This window comes from Syngnathus scovelli, chromosome 4, assembly GCF_024217435.2.
Source record: "Syngnathus scovelli strain Florida chromosome 4, RoL_Ssco_1.2, whole genome shotgun sequence".
Taxonomy (NCBI): domain Eukaryota; kingdom Metazoa; phylum Chordata; class Actinopteri; order Syngnathiformes; family Syngnathidae; genus Syngnathus; species Syngnathus scovelli.
In genome coordinates, this window is record NC_090850.1 from 7,540,777 (window position 1) to 7,559,623 (window position 18,847).

General features: G+C 40.3%; 3 protein-coding genes across 7 annotated transcripts in view; 1 reads left to right on the forward strand and 2 right to left on the reverse strand.

The window, feature by feature from the left end:
* The window catches only part of LOC125967100 (uncharacterized), a 187,328-nt gene that overhangs the window by 43,406 nt on the left and 125,075 nt on the right, over positions 1-18,847 (forward strand). The window lies entirely within an intron of this gene.
* Positions 516-12,966, reverse strand: csnk2a2a (casein kinase 2, alpha prime polypeptide a). Of its 4 annotated transcripts, XM_049717824.2 has the most exons (14): positions 12,751-12,966; positions 12,245-12,334; positions 11,976-12,142; positions 11,328-11,439; positions 10,313-10,414; positions 10,083-10,133; positions 9,921-9,980; positions 9,121-9,204; positions 6,826-6,936; positions 6,606-6,710; positions 6,289-6,389; positions 5,802-5,950; positions 5,532-5,622; positions 516-1,451 (listed from the first exon to the last, which is right to left on the reverse strand). In XM_049717824.2, exons 3-13 carry the CDS (start codon positions 12,083-12,085, stop codon positions 5,546-5,548), a joined length of 1,062 nt encoding a protein of 353 aa, XP_049573781.1. In that variant the 5' UTR covers positions 12,086-12,142; positions 12,245-12,334; positions 12,751-12,966; the 3' UTR covers positions 516-1,451; positions 5,532-5,545. The 4 variants fall into 4 exon arrangements, with proteins under 4 accessions (XP_049573781.1, XP_049573782.1, XP_049573783.1 ...); XM_049717825.2 differs by having other exon boundaries at positions 516-1,447; positions 11,976-12,334; XM_049717826.2 differs by having other exon boundaries at positions 6,606-6,707; positions 11,976-12,334; positions 12,751-12,965.
* LOC125967079 (zinc finger protein 319) lies at positions 13,817-18,305 on the reverse strand. 2 transcript variants are annotated; one of them, XM_049717798.1, is made up of 3 exons: positions 18,148-18,305; positions 17,890-18,010; positions 13,817-16,995 (listed from the first exon to the last, which is right to left on the reverse strand). In XM_049717798.1, the coding sequence occupies exon 3, from the start codon at positions 16,858-16,860 to the stop codon at positions 15,070-15,072; it is 1,791 nt and encodes a 596-aa protein (XP_049573755.1). In that variant the 5' UTR covers positions 16,861-16,995; positions 17,890-18,010; positions 18,148-18,305; the 3' UTR covers positions 13,817-15,069. The 2 variants fall into 2 exon arrangements, with proteins under 2 accessions (XP_049573755.1, XP_049573756.1); XM_049717799.1 differs by having other exon boundaries at positions 13,817-18,010.

Here is an 18,847-nt window from a genome sequence, read left to right on the forward strand (position 1 = left end):
GTGTGTGTTTTTTACAACATATTTAACAGATTTTTCAAAGATCTAAGGAAAGCCTGGTGTTTATCTGTAACACTCCTGGTAATTTGTCCTGCATGAGTGAAGTGTTTTGTTTTCAGGGCACTTTCTGAGGTATGGTTATTTAAAGGTTGATTTTTGAGTGATTAAAAAAACTGTTTTTGGGTCACTTTATAACCCAAGAGTTGGCTTATGTTTTAACCGATTGTACATTCCAAATATATAACAAATTGAACTGGTAACTTGTCATGTTTATGCCAACATTAAAAAGGAATAATAGCAACGTAGCAACCTTTGCAAGCCACCATGCACGTGCGTAAATGAATTTGGGGCATTTCTTAGGGTTAGACTGGGGAGTGGATCTTGAGAGCAGTTTCAAGACTGGACATGCTGTCTTTAAAGATTTACCAAAAAACACTTTTTTTCTTTATTTTTAAATAGAATACTTCCCAAATAGTCTTATTTCCTCACTATCAAGATGAAGTGACTATCCCAACACAAACGTTTAAATAAAAATGGTTTATTATTTTTCAATATACTGTTCACTTTATAGTAGAAAATATCTTACATACCACTCACATACAGTGCTAATATCAGAACTAGATCTCTGGTCACAACAGATGACAGGCACAGGCTTGCAGCACCATACCTGATGTAATCTTAGAAAACAGTCATTTGCTCAAGGAACATGTTCATCAGGAGGGATAGACTGGGGAAATTAAAGATTAAGTGTGAAGTGAACTTGGCCAACATTATTTTGAGTAATACTGTACTAACGGCTCAAACTATTTTAAGCATTCTTTCGTTAGTTTTTTTTTTTAACGCAAACCACACAGGTTCTTAATTAGACCCTTAGCAACGCGCTTATCAACGAAAATGCATATGCTTGGTAATCTTCGATGAGTGACCCCTTAAGGAAATACTTACTAATATGCAAGCAAGTAGGGCATCCTGACAAGTGGAAAAAAAAAAAAGTCCAAAAATCTAAGCAGGTTGGATGTCCTGCGCAACAATAAACAATGCTTAAAAAGTATAATGAGAACACACACACCAAAAGTATTTTGAGGCAATGAAAAAGTTTAAAATATGGCTTTCTGACTCGATTTCTGACTGGCTTTCTACATTTTCCAAGTTGACCTCTGCCAAATTGTTCTTCAAATGACATCACACTTCAGCGTTTGTCGCTCGCCAGGACCTCACTTCAGGAAAACAATTACTTTGTCGAATATATGAAATTATTTTTTCAGAAATTATTTGTATGATTACTTTTTGACGTAAAGAGATTTCATTTGGCATTTTCTGAAATTACTTCGCACTTGATCTTTAAGGTTTAGTCTTTAACTCCAAGCAATAAATATAGATCGGTGAGTGCTGCAAAATTGACATCCGTACGGCTGCTGGTGTGGAGACAGAGATCTCTGCGATTTGAGATCTTCCTGGAGGGAGAGAACAAATATACTTGTTAAATGAGTCAGTCATACAATTATATCACTATCAGTTTTGCTAGGACAGAGCTAGGGCAAGTTGAGTAGTTAAGGCGAAAGTGAAAGCAAAGCTCTGGCTCTATGAGGACCAGATCATTAAGTCTTGGACATTTGTTTTTCTTTTTTTGCTATTAATTGCAATTGCTGCAATTGGGAAACCACTGAGCTGTGCCACTCTCTGAAAATGGGTGGAGAGAATTAACCTATTAACCTCTAGTCTCTGATGAAATGTGCAAGAAGACAGGCACATTTAATCCAGTACTATGTTGTTATGGCCCAAAACATTTGCACTTCTGTGCTTCTGTTAGACAATGCACCACTTCTCCCAGAAAACTGTTGGAATTACAAATGCATCGGGATCCAAAATGATTTACTTTGTTTGGGTGTGAGAAAAGATTCATCAGGAACTCATCCATCCATTAATCAAACAATTTTAATCTCACAAGGATCTCAAGTGTTCTGGATCCCATCCTTGTGATCTTCGGGCAGTACAGCCTGAACTGGTCACCAATTCCATTCACAGTCATATTCACAATCACACCCAAGGACAATTTAGAATGCTCAAATCACTAGATAGCATCGGCTTTAGCCTATCTCCCACCCATCAGCATCTCTCTCCCTCTACACCCACAAAGACAGTGGAAACAGTCAATTAAAACACAATCACTGTGTTTGTGCTTGTACCATTATGTTTTATGTACCGTAATTTCCGGACTATAAGTCGCGTTTTTTTTTTTTTTTTTCATAGTTTGGGTGGGGGGGCGATTTATACTCAGGAGTGACTTATATATGTTTTTTTCACAAATTTTTACTTGATCATTAAGACATCACTTACTTACAAGTATAGTTGACCACTTCCCATGTTATTTTTAGTATAGTTGATCACTTCACATGCTTTTATATCTTTATCTTGAACATATTCAAAACATAAAAAATAGAGAAAAATCAAATAAAGCAATTAACACTTTAAAGCACCATATCCAAGTCCACTGTCTGCTGTATGTACACTTGCTCCATTTTTGCTTCTCTTATATTTATTATTATTTATTATTTGTTTATTTATCATTTATTCAACACTCTTATTTATTCATTGTTTGTGCCTTCTTGGTTTTTTTTGTGTTGCTTGTATGCATGTGTACTATTTCACCGAGGGATAGTGGGAACGTAATTTCAATCTCTTTGTGTGTCTTGGTATATGAAAAAAAATCGACAATAAAGCAGACTTGACTTTGATAAAACAACCAAATAAACAAAACAAAAAATTACATCTGAAAATATAATTTTTTTCAGATGTAGTTTTTCGAAACAGGATGAGGGCGCTCTAAATTTCACCGTTGGCCGTGACTCATCAACTGGGTGGGCTTAAGAAAAATGGCACCAAAAAGAAACTCATATTTTGCAGGTTACAAACTTCAAATTGTAAAATATGCAGCTGAAAACAGTAATCGAGCAGCAGAAAGAAACTTTGGAGAACCGTGATGTACCAAGGGATTACTATTTCAAGTGACGTCAGTGGCGCGGCGGTTGTTTACATAAAGGACAAACGTACCCACGTAAGGACTACCGGCAACATTAGCGGTGATTATTTCTAAGTGACACGGAGGACAAAGAGTTTGAAGAAATTGAGGATTTGGAGTGACATAGAAGGTTTGAAAAACTATTATGGCTTTTACGCACGCCCGGTCCTACTCTACTGATACGGGGGCCGGCGCTCGGCCGAGTGGCTGTCCGCGAACGGTGCATGGGGCTCGGACATGGCCATTACGCACGCCCGGTCCTATGCCATGGAGCTCTCGTGTTTGGAAGTCCACGCCGCCACACGCTTGGAAGTTTGTTTTGTTTAATAAAGAGCCGTTTACCAAACCCACGTCTATCCTTGTACTTTGTTAACGCTACAATATAGTTATATACTAGATCTGTGGAATAAAGACGAGGCTGACGTCAGGGCGCACGCGCAGCGATGTTGACAAAGGACGAGGAATTTGATCGATGGATTTAATGGATTTAAAGTGCACAGATGGTTTAATAATATTATTGCTTATATTATAGTTATTTGAAATATAGTTTATCTATCGTTATATGAGCCTGTGGAATATTTTGAAGTGCAAACGCCCTCACTCATTGTTGACAAAGAACGATCGATGGATTTAATGAATTGGAGTGACACTGATGATTTTATAAACGCGTTATTCATGTAATCGTTTTCTTTAATAACTCTATATGTTACGTCAGGCCCGTTCTCAGCTCCTCGTTTGTGTTTGTCACGTTAGCATACCTATCGTTTAGCCTGTTGCTATCGTATCGAACGATCGATGGATTTAATGAATTAGAGTGACACCGATGGTTTCATAAACATGTTATTCATGTAATAGTTGTCCTCAATCACTCTATATGTTATGTCAGGCCCGTTCTCAGCTCTTTGTTTGTGTTTTTCACGTTAGCATCCTTATCGTTTATCCTGTTGTTGCTATCGTTTAGCCCAGGTATGGGCAAACTACGGCCCGCGGGCCGGACCGTTTAATCCGGCCCGCCAACCCTAAATAAATTGTATTATTAAACTTTTTTTTTTCGGTCATTTTGCCTGCAATGACTGCGTTTCCCCAGTAGATGGGGAACCACTCGCCTGCGCATTTACTACCGGAAGCCGTGTCAGAAAGCTCGGTGCACACTCACAAGTGCGTGTACGTACTCAGTAGTACGGAAATGGCGCACTCGCGCTCTATTTGTAGCAGTGCCGAATTTAGAGCGTGGGCTGTGACGACAGCATTCTTGTAATTTGCGCGCCGAGTTTTCGAATACAGTTTTACGCTAAAGCCACCCACAAACCTTCTCCTGGAATCCTTCCATTAAAATGAGTCACCCACGGAAAAGCAAGGTGGACACTGAGTGCCGAGTGTTTAAAAAGAGTGGCCAATTTGGCTCGACGTACGCGACGTGACGTTCAGCCACATGAACATCAACATCAAATGAACACTGAAAATGAAGGGGAGGCTTTCAAGTTTGTTGTAAAAAAATGCATTTTGAATATGATCTGTACAAATAGCAGGGATTGAAACTAGCGACCATTCTCATTTTCAAACAATGCAGGATGCTCAAGGACATTGATGCACCACCTGTTTGTGACTAATCTTAACCTTTAAAGTTCTTAAGGCTTACTTTAAGGAAGTGTTTTCCGTTTCCTCACTTCTGTTACCAGGTGTTTGTGAGTTAAAACTCTGCTCTGATTTTCAGATACCCCTCACCGTGTTGCCGTTTTGATTACTTTATTTGGATGTATGCTTTCACCGATTCTTCAAGATGATATATTTGGTCAGAATGTTTGCCGTTTGATGTGATCTCATAAGATAAACATACATCTTTCATTAATCTGACCTGCAGGCACTGAAGTGATGGAGACTGCTATTCATAATAACAGTGTCATATTTTATGAGAATCACTGATAGCAGTTTTTTAGGGATGTTATTTTTTTTTTTAATGCTGTTAATAAATGCATTTGTTTTCAAAAAACTTTTTTTGAATATCCATGCTTTACTACCTACTAAAGGCCAAAACCTTTTATGCAATGACCTTTACAGGTCGTTTATATTACTTCACACAAACACTACATCCATCTGCTCCTGGTTCGGCCCCCCGGTCAAAATTTAGAACCCAATTCGGCCCGCAAGTCAAAAAGTTTGCCCACCCCTGGTTTAGCCTGTTGTTGCTCGTTCATGACTGTTTTTGGTGTGGGATTTTGTCGAATAAATTGACCCCCAAAATGCGACTTATACTCCGGAGCGACCTATATATGTTTTTTTTTCACTTTTTGGGGCATTTTATGGCTGGTGCGACTTATACTCCGGAGCGACTTATAGTCTGGAAAATACGGTAAGTCTTTTATGGATATTGTAACAATATATTTTGTCTACCTCACTGATTTCGCCCATCACTGGTTCTTTTTGGAACATAACCCCCGTGAAAAATGAGGGTTCACTGTATTGAATGATGGTGCTTTTGGCCGGAATTGTATTAGTAGTGATGCTGTGTACTTACCTGCCTGCTGTTTATCATAACACAATGGAGTTGCTTAATTCCTTTGTGCTGACTGTGTTGGCATAAGTACTGGATTGTTTTGCCACAGGGTCTAGAAACAAAAGACACAGTAACTTCAGCATTGCTATGTTGGAAATTAACACGCAATGAAACTGATTTGAACGTGTTACTATAACTGAACAGTCTATTGAGATATTTCTAATAAATTCAGATCACATTTTTTTCCTGTTACCCCATTGGCCTGATTGACCTCTACAAGTTACTACTAACAGAAATATGGGTGCTTCATAGCCTCCAAGGCTGTTGGTCTTTGCTGGTGGTCATAACGCAGGAGCTTCTCCAGCAGGTCCAGAGCCTCAGGGCTCACCAGGTGTTGATTCTCTGACTGGATGAACTGTTCCCACCGCTTCCGTGTTTGCCTGAACACACAAAGCAGGATGTGTGCTTAACATTATGGTGGAATATGACTGTTGAAGCTGGGGGACAATTGCAGAACAAACAACTAGGCCATTAGTGATGAGTTGACTTTGAAGGAGCAAATAAATGAATGAATGAATGAATGAATGAATGAATGAATGCCTCAAAAGAGCTTGTAGAAAACTGAAAAACTCTCCTCAATCTAAGTATCATCTGTTCAATGTAGTGTTAAGAAAGCGAATGGCTAATGTGTGAAAGTGAATTATATAATAATTGATACAAAGGCAATAAATCTAGCTAAAAATAGCTAAAAAACAAGGAAAACCATGCCAACACTTACTGTCCCAGTAGGTCTTGGAACCGACTGTCCAGTTCTATTCGATACTTGTTTAGGTAGCCAAAAAGTTCATCAGTGCCAAGAACTTTAGCAATGCGAACCAACTGAAAAAACAGGATTCACGTGTCAGATTTATTTGCATGACATCTCAATTCAGTAGCAACAGATATTAGTTTATCTACCCCTCCATTTCCAGGGCAATTATAATCACAGTTACAAGAAAAAGTCCTACAAGTTATTTGTTGACCCAGAGAGCAGGTGGAACTGTCGCTGTGGTAAAAGGCAAACTGTCATGCCTATTAATTTAATTCTGCTGTTACCTGATCATAATTGTCCTGGCCATGAAAAAAAGGCTCCTTCAAAAAGATCATGCTTGCCAATATACACCCGAGACTCCACATGTCCAAACTATAGTCATACATCTGCTAAAGGGGAACAAATATCAGTTGGGAGAACATATCAAACATCAACACCTCATTCAGCATTTAAAAAAAAAAAAATAATAATCAGACGTTGTGCAGGAAAAAAAAGGGACTCTACCTTGTAATCCACAAGCAACTCTGGCCCTTTGAAATAGCGAGAGGCCACCCTGACGTTGTATTCCTGAGCAGGATGGTAAAATTCTGCCAAACCCCAATCTATAAGACGCAGCTGTAACATAAACAGAAAAACAAATGTTCACTTCATTAATTCACACGCCTTTTATTTCTTCAATGGTCTGCATCTTTAAGAAGCATACAAATTCCAATGGCAACTGGAGTGGTGGCATAATTAACTAACAAAGCAAAGTTTCACAACTATAAACACTTTTATGGTATGCGCAAAGGAGACTGGGATGAATGGTGAATTGAGCATGGCATAGGAGTTGAACCAACACATGATCATAAATCAGGGATGTAATGATTCATCGAAAATCGATTTAAAATTGATTCGAACAATGTATCGATGTAAAAAAATAAAATAACAAATGAATCGATTCGCGACTTCTTGTTAATCATAGCCACTCTCGCATATCTTTGCTGTAAAGAAACTGCACACGCACATTGCATGAATTACTGATAACAAGTGAAAAATGTAGTCAAAATTATTAGTTCCATAGTTCATTTTTTTTTTTTTTTACGTTACTGAGAAGAACAAAATGGGAATGTTAGAACAACAACTTTTGGTTGTAAAATGAGTCTTTCATTTAAAAAAATAAAATAAAAAATCGAATTGAAATTGAGAACGGAAAATCGAAAACTGATATGAATCTGGGCTTGAGTGAATCGTTACATTTCTAGTGAAAAGTGGGAAAATGGGAATTTTTTACGTTATGGGAAAGACTCTCTGTCTGGGCTACTTAGTACGTACAATAGGGCAACAAGTTAACCATCATTACAAAACAAAAGAAGGGCTTATTAAAATAAATGATATTAAAAATCTGTAGCATTTAGGTGAAGACACTCAGCTTTGCAACACAAGCCATATGTCACACATTAAAGGTAAGTACCCAAGAAATTGTCATCTTAATTTTCCCCAAAAATCCGTTTCCCTCGTTTTCCCTTGTTGCGAGACTGATTCTCCATCCAAACAAATCAGAGTTTAACCAACATGCTTGTGTTAAAAGGTTACACTCCAAGTAATGAACTATCAATGTTTCTCATTACAAAAGCGAGAAGAGGAACCGGTCTTGAATATTTTGTCGGCGTGTGATAGGTTAAGGCTGCATGCCACATCAAGCTGGGGCCTGCACATACTCTTAAGCTCCTCCAATAGATACCAACAATACTGTAGACAGCAAGGAGAAAAAACACATTCCACAAGACTTACCAATGCAAATAGCTTTAATTCAACTCTTCAAGCAGAGGTGTCAATTCTTTGATCCATAAACAAGTGATCAATTATAATATTAATTGACAATTATTTAAATAATCATCTAACCGTTTAGATGATAAATGAGCTTTCAATTGAATAGCACTTTACACTGTTAGCACATTTACCGACTGATGATGCAGTATCAGGAGCACCTCTCCCCTCACTGCTCCTCAGCATCTTGCTCAAGGACACTTCAACATGGTCACAACGGCCGAGGATCAAACACTGCGTCGTAAAACGACCACTCTACCACAAATTGTCCAAAAATTCTCTAATTTCTGGAGTCTTTCATGAAAGCAGACTGATTGTCTGAAGACGTGGAGGATGTTTACATCTTTTCCGGTTGGCTCTCTCTGACCCTCACAGTGCTGCGAGTGTACTGAAAGCTGATAAAAATAGGGATTGGTTCCCTTGGCAACTAGGAACTACCGGCTTTTAAGAAAAACGTTAAAGGCCAACAATAGAGAGACCAGAGAAATGATGTCCACACTTCGTCAGGAGCTGTCTGAATTGAAAAAGTAAATCGACAAGTAATGTGAGGCCAGTATGGCTGATGATGAGTCATCAACTGGCTAGTGACCAGGGTTCTCGTAGGCCATGTCTTTCTCATGAAATCTCAAGAATCTGTCTTGTTGTCTTAGTATACGATTTAGAAAGTCACTCTGGTGTTTTCTCTCTTTGTTTCTTTTTTTTGTTTCTGTGGCATCATAAGCAACATAATAGAAGTGTAATTATTGAGTTAGGCAATGTAAATACTTGGTTAAAATTGGGGTGGGACAAGAGAAGTAGAATTGCTTCAAGCCGTATCCCATTACGGCAAGTTGGGCGAAAACAGTACATTAAATCAAAGTTATCTGATCCTGATCAACATGCAACTAAAATACTTATATGTTGATGCATAATTGAGGTGGGTGGGGGATGGTTGGGCACAATAAAAGTGTAATTGCCTATAATTATAATAAGCAGTAAACTAATACACACCTTTCTCAACTGGTGGTCGATCATGACATTGTGAGGCTTTACATCTCTGTGCATGATGCCCATACTGTGACAGTAGTCCAGGGCCTTGGAGACACAGGATACAAATATATGTTGCATATTTATTGGTATTTCTTTAAAAAGTAAATCAATAAAGACACTACACAATTACACAATCACGACACTATTGGCAACGCGCCGAGACCAGATGGATGGAAGCCATTGTGCATATTGTTCGCTTTTTTTTTTTTTTTTTTTTAACTAGGCCACAAAATCGAGAAGAATCATCTTCGCAACCGAGAAGTTATTGTCAGACACAAAACATGTACTAAGTTATTGTATTGGTTGTTCCACATTATTAAGCATTTCCATTTTTATGCAGAATGGGGGGAAAAAAAGAAACACCTTTCTGCTGAATGCAAAAAATAGATCAACAAGATAAAACAAAATAGCTAATGGACATTTCAAAACAATTATCATACCATTTAATTATTTGCAAACAGTTTTGTTCAGTTTAGGGCGTATTAAGAAAAGTTGTGGACAGGCAAAGAGCAGCAGTTAAAAAAAACACATGAACAAGAAGCAGCAATTTCAAGGTGCTGGTGTTTCTTTGGAGTCCCAAGAACAACTAGATGCAAACTAATAATAAATATTTGATGATAATGAATCAGAATTTCCTGCCATGGGGTAAAACAAACTTCAACTTCCGCAGTAAAATAACTGTCATGCAAAACAACGCACCAACTATCAAACACATGATTTAGGCTGCACAATGTGGTGTTGAGACAAGAAGATGATGTCACCTTGAGAAGCTCATACATGTAGTAACGAATATCATGGTCTGTCAGCCTCTGGTAAAGCTCCTGTGGAGTATGAACAACGCCAGCAATTTAAACAGCAACCTAAGCGTATGCTTCATAAAGGTTATCATAGAAAGTATTATGATTTTGTACAAGAGTACGTACCTTAAAATTTGTATTATTAATGCACTCAAAGACAAGTGCTGGTGTTCTGGACTGCAAAGAGAACAATTCTAAAAATGATATATACAATAATAACACAAATGCACGCACACACATTTCAATTGAGTTGTTACATTGAATGGTGGAAATGTGAAATTATTTAAGATGGTCTATTTTTTTCCAATATTTGCATAGGGGTATGTAGTTGATTTTCTAACGACATAGTAACTCACCACAGGGTCTTTCACTGTGTCAATCAGGCGGATGATGTTTGTCCCCCCACGTAGATTTTCAAGAATCTTTATCTCTCGTTTAATCTTCTTCCACTTGACAGGCTGTATTCAAAACAAGCATTTTTTTAAGTGATTGATTGATCATTGAGATCTGTACCAAGAAGATATTTTGCCACAAGTGATTTTCAGTTGTGTTGCAATTAATGTTGGCTGAGGTCGTCGTTAATAATGATATATGAAAATTGTAAATATAAAAAATATATAATTTGGACCCATACATTGCTTTATATGTTTTATGTTGTTTAAAATAAAAGAAAAATATGACAGTGTTACACTTTAAGATCCTTAAGTGCTGTTACAAGTCCACCAAATATATGTGTTACAAATAAAAGCTTAGGAATTTGTTGTTGAATTAATTAGAACAAAACCTTTTTATTTGTGTTCTGTCTTAAGATCACATAAATTGAAGTATACATTTACAGTTGTAGGCTTATGGGCTAAAATGCTATTGAACAAAGATGCAAACTAAAATGCTCACAATGTTAAAGGTTGACATTGCATCATATTATCTTGAAATTGCATTTTCAGCGACCGCATAGGTTTTGCAGTCAATACTGCAAACAAATCATCCCTCACTTTAAACACCAAATGAGTCCAACAGTAAACATTGACTCATTAGTAAACACAGGACAAAGATAATTTTGTAGAATTTGACCCCCTTCTCACTTCAAAACTGAACATTGAAGCAACTTAACTGTACAAACACAAATACTAGTACTCAATCATGAGCAGGATCCAGCTGAAATCTTACGTCCTGTCCTGTGAGAGAAATTATAATTCCCAACTATTAATGTACGAAAATAAAATATGTAGTCTCAACCATATACTTTGAGCTTGAATATGGTCAAAATCCAACACCCTTTAAGCTCAATTTAGAGAAAGCACTGGATGGATGAAAAACGTGTTGCACGAGTCAGGCTCAGTCAAGGAAAGAAGACACATGGTTAAGACTCACCTTGAGGATTTTCACCACTACTTTTTCACTGCTGCTCACGTTAATGGCCTCAAAAACTTCACTGTACTTCCCTCGACCCAATTTGCGCACCAACTGGTAGTTGTCTTGATTGCTGAGGGAAAAGAGAGACATGATCATCTTTAATATAACGCTACCAGTTGCTTTGTAGTTAGAGTGGGAAGTCTTAAGGTCAAACAGATTCCTTTTGGTTGACGTCTGATCATTTCGAATTTTAAAACATTTTTCCATTGAAAATAATAGTGAGAAAAAATCAGAGTCGAATCATATAACCATTATAAACTGGACAGTACAGGCAATGGTTTAACTTTATGTAACAACTTCAGTGATTAACTGTCAGGCAAGTGTAAAAAGGAGACAACGCTATACTGTGTCAACTAATAGAAAGTAAATTCACACTATTCACTCTGATGGTGTCCAAGAGAGCTTGCCCCTGATAAAGGGTTCAATCAAGTCTGTGAGAATTCGAAAATCGAATAAATACTGCATTAACGTTTGGTTAAAGGTTGTACAATTTCCAAATGCCTGTGAGGCCGTGAATGTGTATGGGCCAAGTCCTGACATTTTTCAAGTTCCATTGTCCATTGGTCCACTTGCTATTTATCAGAGTATTTGGTTAAAAAAAGGTACCTCCACTTTGACACATGCTTGTCGTAATCCCAGTACTCTCTGTTCTTCCCCGTGTTAACATCGGTGTACACCCGGGCCTTGCTGCTGGCTGGTGATGCTGATCCGGGCATGGCACACCTTGAGGCTCGGTGGTGAAGACTTTCCACTGAATTTTGGTTGACCCAGTACTGGAAGGCAGCACACTGATTCTCCAGACCCAGTGGCTTTAAGACCTCTTTGTTGGCTTTACCATTGGGTTTGGCTAGTTGTGAAGAGCCGGGATGACCTACCACCGCTGATGAACAGAAGGAGAGTGCTACGATGATGGAATGTGTGGTGGCCCTTAGGATGCTCGGCAGGATGGAATGAAGAGGCGCCAGCTACAAAGGCACAAGAGAGAAAATGGACTCTATAATGGCAGACAAAAAAAGATAGTAATCCAGCAAATGTAAGTTTCAGTTTAAAGTCGAAAAAGTCAAATAATAATAAATAAACTTGGCGCTGTCAATACAACGAAATGATCACGTTTTTTATTTTATGTGATAAACACTATATTAACTCCTGAAAAAATGACATGAGGTTGAAAAAAAAAATCCAGATGTAGTGCACCATCAGAATTGATCAAGTTAAGTGAAAACAAAACGTAATTTGACTTATTTAGCTAAAAGGCGACTTTCTAATAGTGGTGGTTTCTTTTTTTTTTTTTTAACGATCAGCAGACATGCTTTAATTAAAGACCTGGGTGATTATTTGACTTAAATTAAATCAGCATCAGCGCTAACGTGAGCGGGCTAACCTCGTCGAGGAAGTGTCGAATCCGGTCGACATCTACGTGTGAACAACAGAACCTTTCCCTCCACCGGGCGATGTTTTACCACCAATGTGGTTACGACTAAAACTATGTGTAATGTTCATCGGTATTGGCTTAATGAATTCAACTGGCTACAAAACACTTTGTGGGAGTATAAACGTCCTTCTTCTCTTAACCGGAAGCAAACCTTTGACCTTTTATCGCGTCTTATTTTGTTGAATAACAAATAAGACCCACATTGTAAATGAACACCTTTTAATTTTATTTATTAATATTAAGCATGTAAGGGGTTGACGGGTGAGGGATAAACAAATGTTAAATAATGTAGTCAACTTTTTTGTACACAATACTAAATTTACGTCTAATTGTCAAATTGTAAATCTTTGCACTCCTGTGTATGTGATTTAATCTATAATAGTCTCAAAATGCGTTTACAAATTTAAGAGTCTTAATAATGACCAAAATTTTATGTCGGGGAAAATCACAAAGAATGCTCATGACTGCAAGAACTCTGTCACCCTCTACAGCCAGGTATTTGTAACAGTCTTAACTACAACCCACATCCCTGGGCAGCATAGTGTAAGTCCTTGTGGTTTAAAAAGTGTGCCTCACACTTCTTGTATCCAAATTTTGTGGTTGATAGGCAACAGTCAGCACCCCAATGATTGCTCACAATGGCGTCCGAGTTACCCTAAGAAATTCGATATGTATATTTTAAGCAATCTTGCTAGACCACCCCCACGACTCCAAAGCCACCAAACAGTAAGTTGGGCCTTTGGGCCCTTCTACAGGCTCAATACATTTTACGGTGTAGGTCACCATTGAGCCATACTTTCGTATTAAAATGAACTGTTTTGCCTTCAGCCTGTCTGACTTACATGATGCAATACAAAATATACAGCAGTGAAAATATATGCGCCAAAGCTGAGTGGTCAATTTTATCTATAGCAAGGATCTGCCTCAGCATTTCAAAACCACTCATTGTAAACTAAATGCCACAACAGTATACACAATTTGTAAGGATTAAAGAAATGACTATCAGTTCATGAAATCTGTTTACACTTTGATATTCCACAATGTGGTTTATTTTTTTTGTCTGTGTACACTATGAACAGGAGTCTAAATGATACCTTTTTAGAATTCTTTACCAAATTATGACATGATTACCCTCTGCCAGTCCCTTTGTCCATGTCAGCTCAATTTCTCAAAGGATTCTTCAAATATACCGCGAAAAATGAGTTAATATAGAAATATCAAATTGTGAACTTTCATACATTTTTCCCACTTTATCCTCAGAACAAAACATGTTGCAACTTGAGGCTGTGTGGAGTCAAGTATACTCAAGTATAGCTGAGGAATCCTGGGAGGATTATTTCCATCTACCACAGAGTAATTTGCGAATTTCTTACATGTGAACAATATAATGATAGTTCATCAGAATAAACATAATTCAAATGGAAACTTCAGTCCTTGCAAAATCAGCAAGCTCATCAATAGTAAAAATAAAACGTAACAGAAGCACTACACATTTTTTTCAATGTTTACATGAGCGCATACACACAATCTATAATAGTGTGATGAATCAGTAGTTATAAATATTACATTGTGCATTTCTATTGCACATGTCAAGTGTTCTCATGACATAATAGGTATTTATTAGTTACCAAATGTCATTTGTTTGAATACATTGATGCAACATCATGTTTAATAGGACTTGGGCTATACATTTCACAAATTCACCTTTTTTCTTGTTTTTTTTTTTTTATCTAAATAAAAAAACCTATAATACAATGGTGAGATTTGAAATGATAAATATTCATGCACAGAAGATACTATCTAAGGTCGAGTATGTGAACAGACTGCTGCACAGGGCGGACACTGTGCGTGGATGGGAGGGAGTCGCTCGGCTATTACTGGACATCAACTCAATAAAACGAGATCTGTTAAAAAAAGGCACACGGACATGGGGCGTAAAATACATGAGGGCACATTTGACAGCTGTCTTGCTGTCCAGCTTGCAAGAGTAAACAGTAAAAAAAAACAAATGCAATCACATCACATGCAACATTAGGACTGATCAGCACGAACTCTCCACCTTTTACAACAACAGTTACTTAAGAATCAATCTCTGGCCCAGAGTTTCACCTTTTAGTCACGGAAGGATAATGGAGTCTTCACACGATGGAGGCTGTACAAGAAATGAGCAATCTTCGTTAACGGGCGCGTTTGAAGCAACCAAGTTTGAACGTGGAGGCGGCGGCGACGTTGCTCCATTTGCTGTCCGGGGCTGCTGAATCACGGCGGTCACGGTATACAAGGCGCTTCGGGGAAGCTCTCGCCTTCGGCGGTGTGTTGGACCGTGTGTTCCTGCAGAGCGGCGAGATCGACAAAGCGCTCGCCGCACCACACGCATTTAAACTGTGTCTCCCGCGAGTGCACACTCTGATGCTTGGCCAAATGCTCGCGTTGCTTGAAGCTCTTGTCACAGCTGGCGCACTTGAAAGGTTTCTCCCCTGTGTGGACGCGACGGTGGCGCTGCAACTCGGACGAGTACCTGAAGCGTTTCTCACAGTCGGGACATTTCAGCGGTTTCTCGCGGGTCGGGTCGCAGCGGTGCTGGACAAACTCTGAGGATGACACAAAGCGCTTGTCACACAGAGAGCATTTCAGCGGCTTCTCTGCGCAGTGAGTGTTTTGGTGGCGTTGCAGCGTGGAGTTCTTTTTGTAACCTTTGCCGCACACGTCACACTTGTAGGGCTTCTCAACTTCCCCTCCACATTTGTGCCTCAACAGCTCTCCGGATTGGCTAAAGGACTTCTGGCAAGATGCGCACTTAAACAAGCTTTCCATGCCATGCACCTGCTGATGGTAAAGCAGGTGGGAGGGCTGCAGGAAGCCTTTATCACAAAGATTACACTTGAAAGGGCGGTCGGCCGGATTCTTATGGGTGCGCCGGTGGCGTACGAGAGCGTACTGCTGCTTGAAGCTCATCTGGCATTCCTCACACTGAAAGGGTCGCTCCTCGGAATGAGTGCGCTCGTGCTGCCGCAGGTCCGACGGCCGCTTGAAGCTCTTTCCACACGAGCCGCATCGGAAAGGCCTTTCTCCTTCCGGTTGGCATTGATGGTGCAGGAGCTCCGATGACTCCTTAAAGTGCATCTCGCACAGGTTGCACTTGAAAAGGTGCTCGCCCGAATGGGCGTACATGTGGCGTACGAGGTGAGAGCGGTGCTTAAAGCTCTTCTCGCACACAGCGCACTTGTATGGCCGCTCGGAGCTGTGTGTGCGCTGGTGGTGAGCCAAATGCGAAGACTGGCTGAAGCTTTTATCGCATGTATCGCATTTGTACGGCTTCTCACCTGTGTGGACCCTCTCGTGGCGGGTCAGCTCAGACAAATGCCGGAAGGACTTATGGCACACTGAGCACTTGTACGGCCTATCGGGCGCAGAGGCCTCAAAAGCAGGTGGGGATGAGGCACTGATTGCCGCACCGCCACCAGATGTCTCTCCGGTGGAGGGCTGCTGCGGATTGGCCGCCGACGAGGTGGGAGTGACGTTTCCGGATCCGGGACGGTACGTTTTCTCGCAAATGGAGCACTTCATTGGGTTGTTTCCATTGCCGTGGGAGTTGTGATGCTGGGCCAAAGAAGTGAGCAAGGAAAAGCCCATCTTACACACACCGCAAACAAAAGGCTTCTGTTCCACCTGCACGCACTGATGCTCCAGCAGGTCCGTGGCTTGGCTGAAGATCTTCATGCACTGTGTGCACTGGAAAGACCTGTCTTGGGTCACCATGCATTGATGCTCGTGGGGGTTGGCCAGGTGAGAGATGTCATGTCCGCAGGCGCCACACTTATGCACTCTTTCGCCACCTAGCTGCATGGAGGGCTGCTGTGCTTGCACAACATGCTGCTGCTGGCCCAGCTGTTGCTGCTGTTGCAGAGAAGAATCCGGTTGCAGGACAACGCCGTACACGGTGCAGGCCAGTGCGTCCGTTGTCTGGGGAAGTGTGTGCACTACAGAAGGTGGAGCCACTGTGTGCTGCTGCTGCTGTTGCTGCTGCTGCTGCTGCTGTTGCTGCCACGCCTCCGTCATTCTTGCACTTGAATATTCAGAGCTCAGGAGGTGAGTTTTGAAATGACACACAGAGCAGAATGGTGTTTATGACACAGTATCAGGAAGGTGGGCTCTCTGTTGGTTACACACGTTCTTAGAAATAAACATGAAGACCTGGAGGCAGACAAAACAATCACAGAATTAGGATGTGTGATGCAGATTGATTAACTGACCATTATGTTGCATAGAAGTAGGCTAATAGACTATGCATGCATGAATAAGTAGACAATTTTAGTCTACATAAAGTAAAGCACCTAAATAAGAAAGTTGAAGGCTCTCAGCCCTTTCAGTCAGATTTTCTAAACACATGTTACAAATTAACGTTAACAAAATAGACTTTTGGGAACCACAACACAGCGATATTAGATTAAAATTAATGGTATGAAAGGACACCGAATTATGAATATATGCATTGCAGGAATGTCGCTAAAATGCGGCTATCAAATAATAGCGTTTGTGACCAAGCCGGGCTTAGTCTATTTCCTGAATTAAATCATGCACCACAATATATGGACGAGTTCGCCGAACGTGTAACTTACGTGCACTTGGTACTCCACAGCTACATGTACTAGCAAACCTTCCATGCAAACCTGGTCACGAATTGGAATGGAAATCTGCTCCATTTTGAAGCCGTAGCTCGTAGCTGCGGCAGCTAACAGCTAGCCGCTGGTCTGCAGCCTTTACGTTACTAAACAAGTGGACCTCTTTTGCAATTATTTGGCTATTGCTATCTTCAAATAACTACCACTTTCTGTTTTGTAACAAATTATTCAACAATGGCAAAAGTGCAACAGAAGATGCTGAAATACAATCGCCGCTTTGCACGAGCATTTTATGAAAGGCCACTAGATTGCCTGGTCCAACGATAGATGAAAGCCTCCATGGAGAGCTGACCCCGAATCTAAAGTAGGCCTCCGCCAAGCCGCGGGTAAAACTCGCCTCTCGCAGCCTTAGCCTCTCACATCTGCAAAGGTCACACTCTGCAAACACGCATTCATCAAAACGTACCCGGGTCGCTTATTGATGTTCCTCACTGCTGTCTTTGGACCGGAGCCGGCAAGGTTCGGTGTAAGTAGGTGTCGGAGGACCGGCGGTAGTAGGGATGCGGTAGGAACTCGACGCCATCCTTCTGCAGACAAACGAACACCGGAAACCACGCAGTGAGCTCAGCAACAACCGTGGCTGCCCCATCAAGCAGCTCCACTAAGGAGGACGAAAACAATCACGGGGGAGATAACGGGGAGTGAACGACTAAGGGTTACTCACAAAAACGAGCACAAAGACGACGAGGAAGTGGAAAGAAATCACAAATGTCGCTTTTACAGCAGCACAACGCTAGGGGGCAGTGTTTTAAGTAATCAACTGAGCCGTCACTGGCGAGGGGACAGCTCACGGCCACAAGCTGTCACGAACCACCTCCGTAGGTTTGCATAAAACACGCACATATTTACTGTACGTGTACGTGTGCGTACGCGTGTGTGTGTGTGTGTGTGTGTGTGTGTGTGTGTGTGTGTGTGTGTGTGTGTGTGTGCGTGTGTGTGTGTGTGTGTGTGTGTGCGTGTGCGTGCGTGCGTGCGTGTGTGTGGTGGTGGTGGTGGGGGGGTTACTTGTTTTTTACACCAAGAATAAATACTATTTTCTTTTACATTTCAGCACACATGGTGATCTTATATTTATATATACCTGGTTAATGTGATGTGATAGTTCGTGAAGCATGCAGTATTAAGCTTCTATTTTCTTCAGAAACGTCTCTTGGATTTATCCATGATTTGCGCACCAGGGGTTATAAATCGCGCATCAGTGCTTGTGATGCAATTTTTGAGCCGCAAAATGCACGTGATTTGGTTCTCTGAGTAGTGTGCAACACAAAACATACAGCAGAGTTCAACATTACCTTCTCATGAGAAATTTCAGTTAGTAAAAGTGAAGGAAAGAAAGTACGTATTGTAATAGTATAATATCTGGG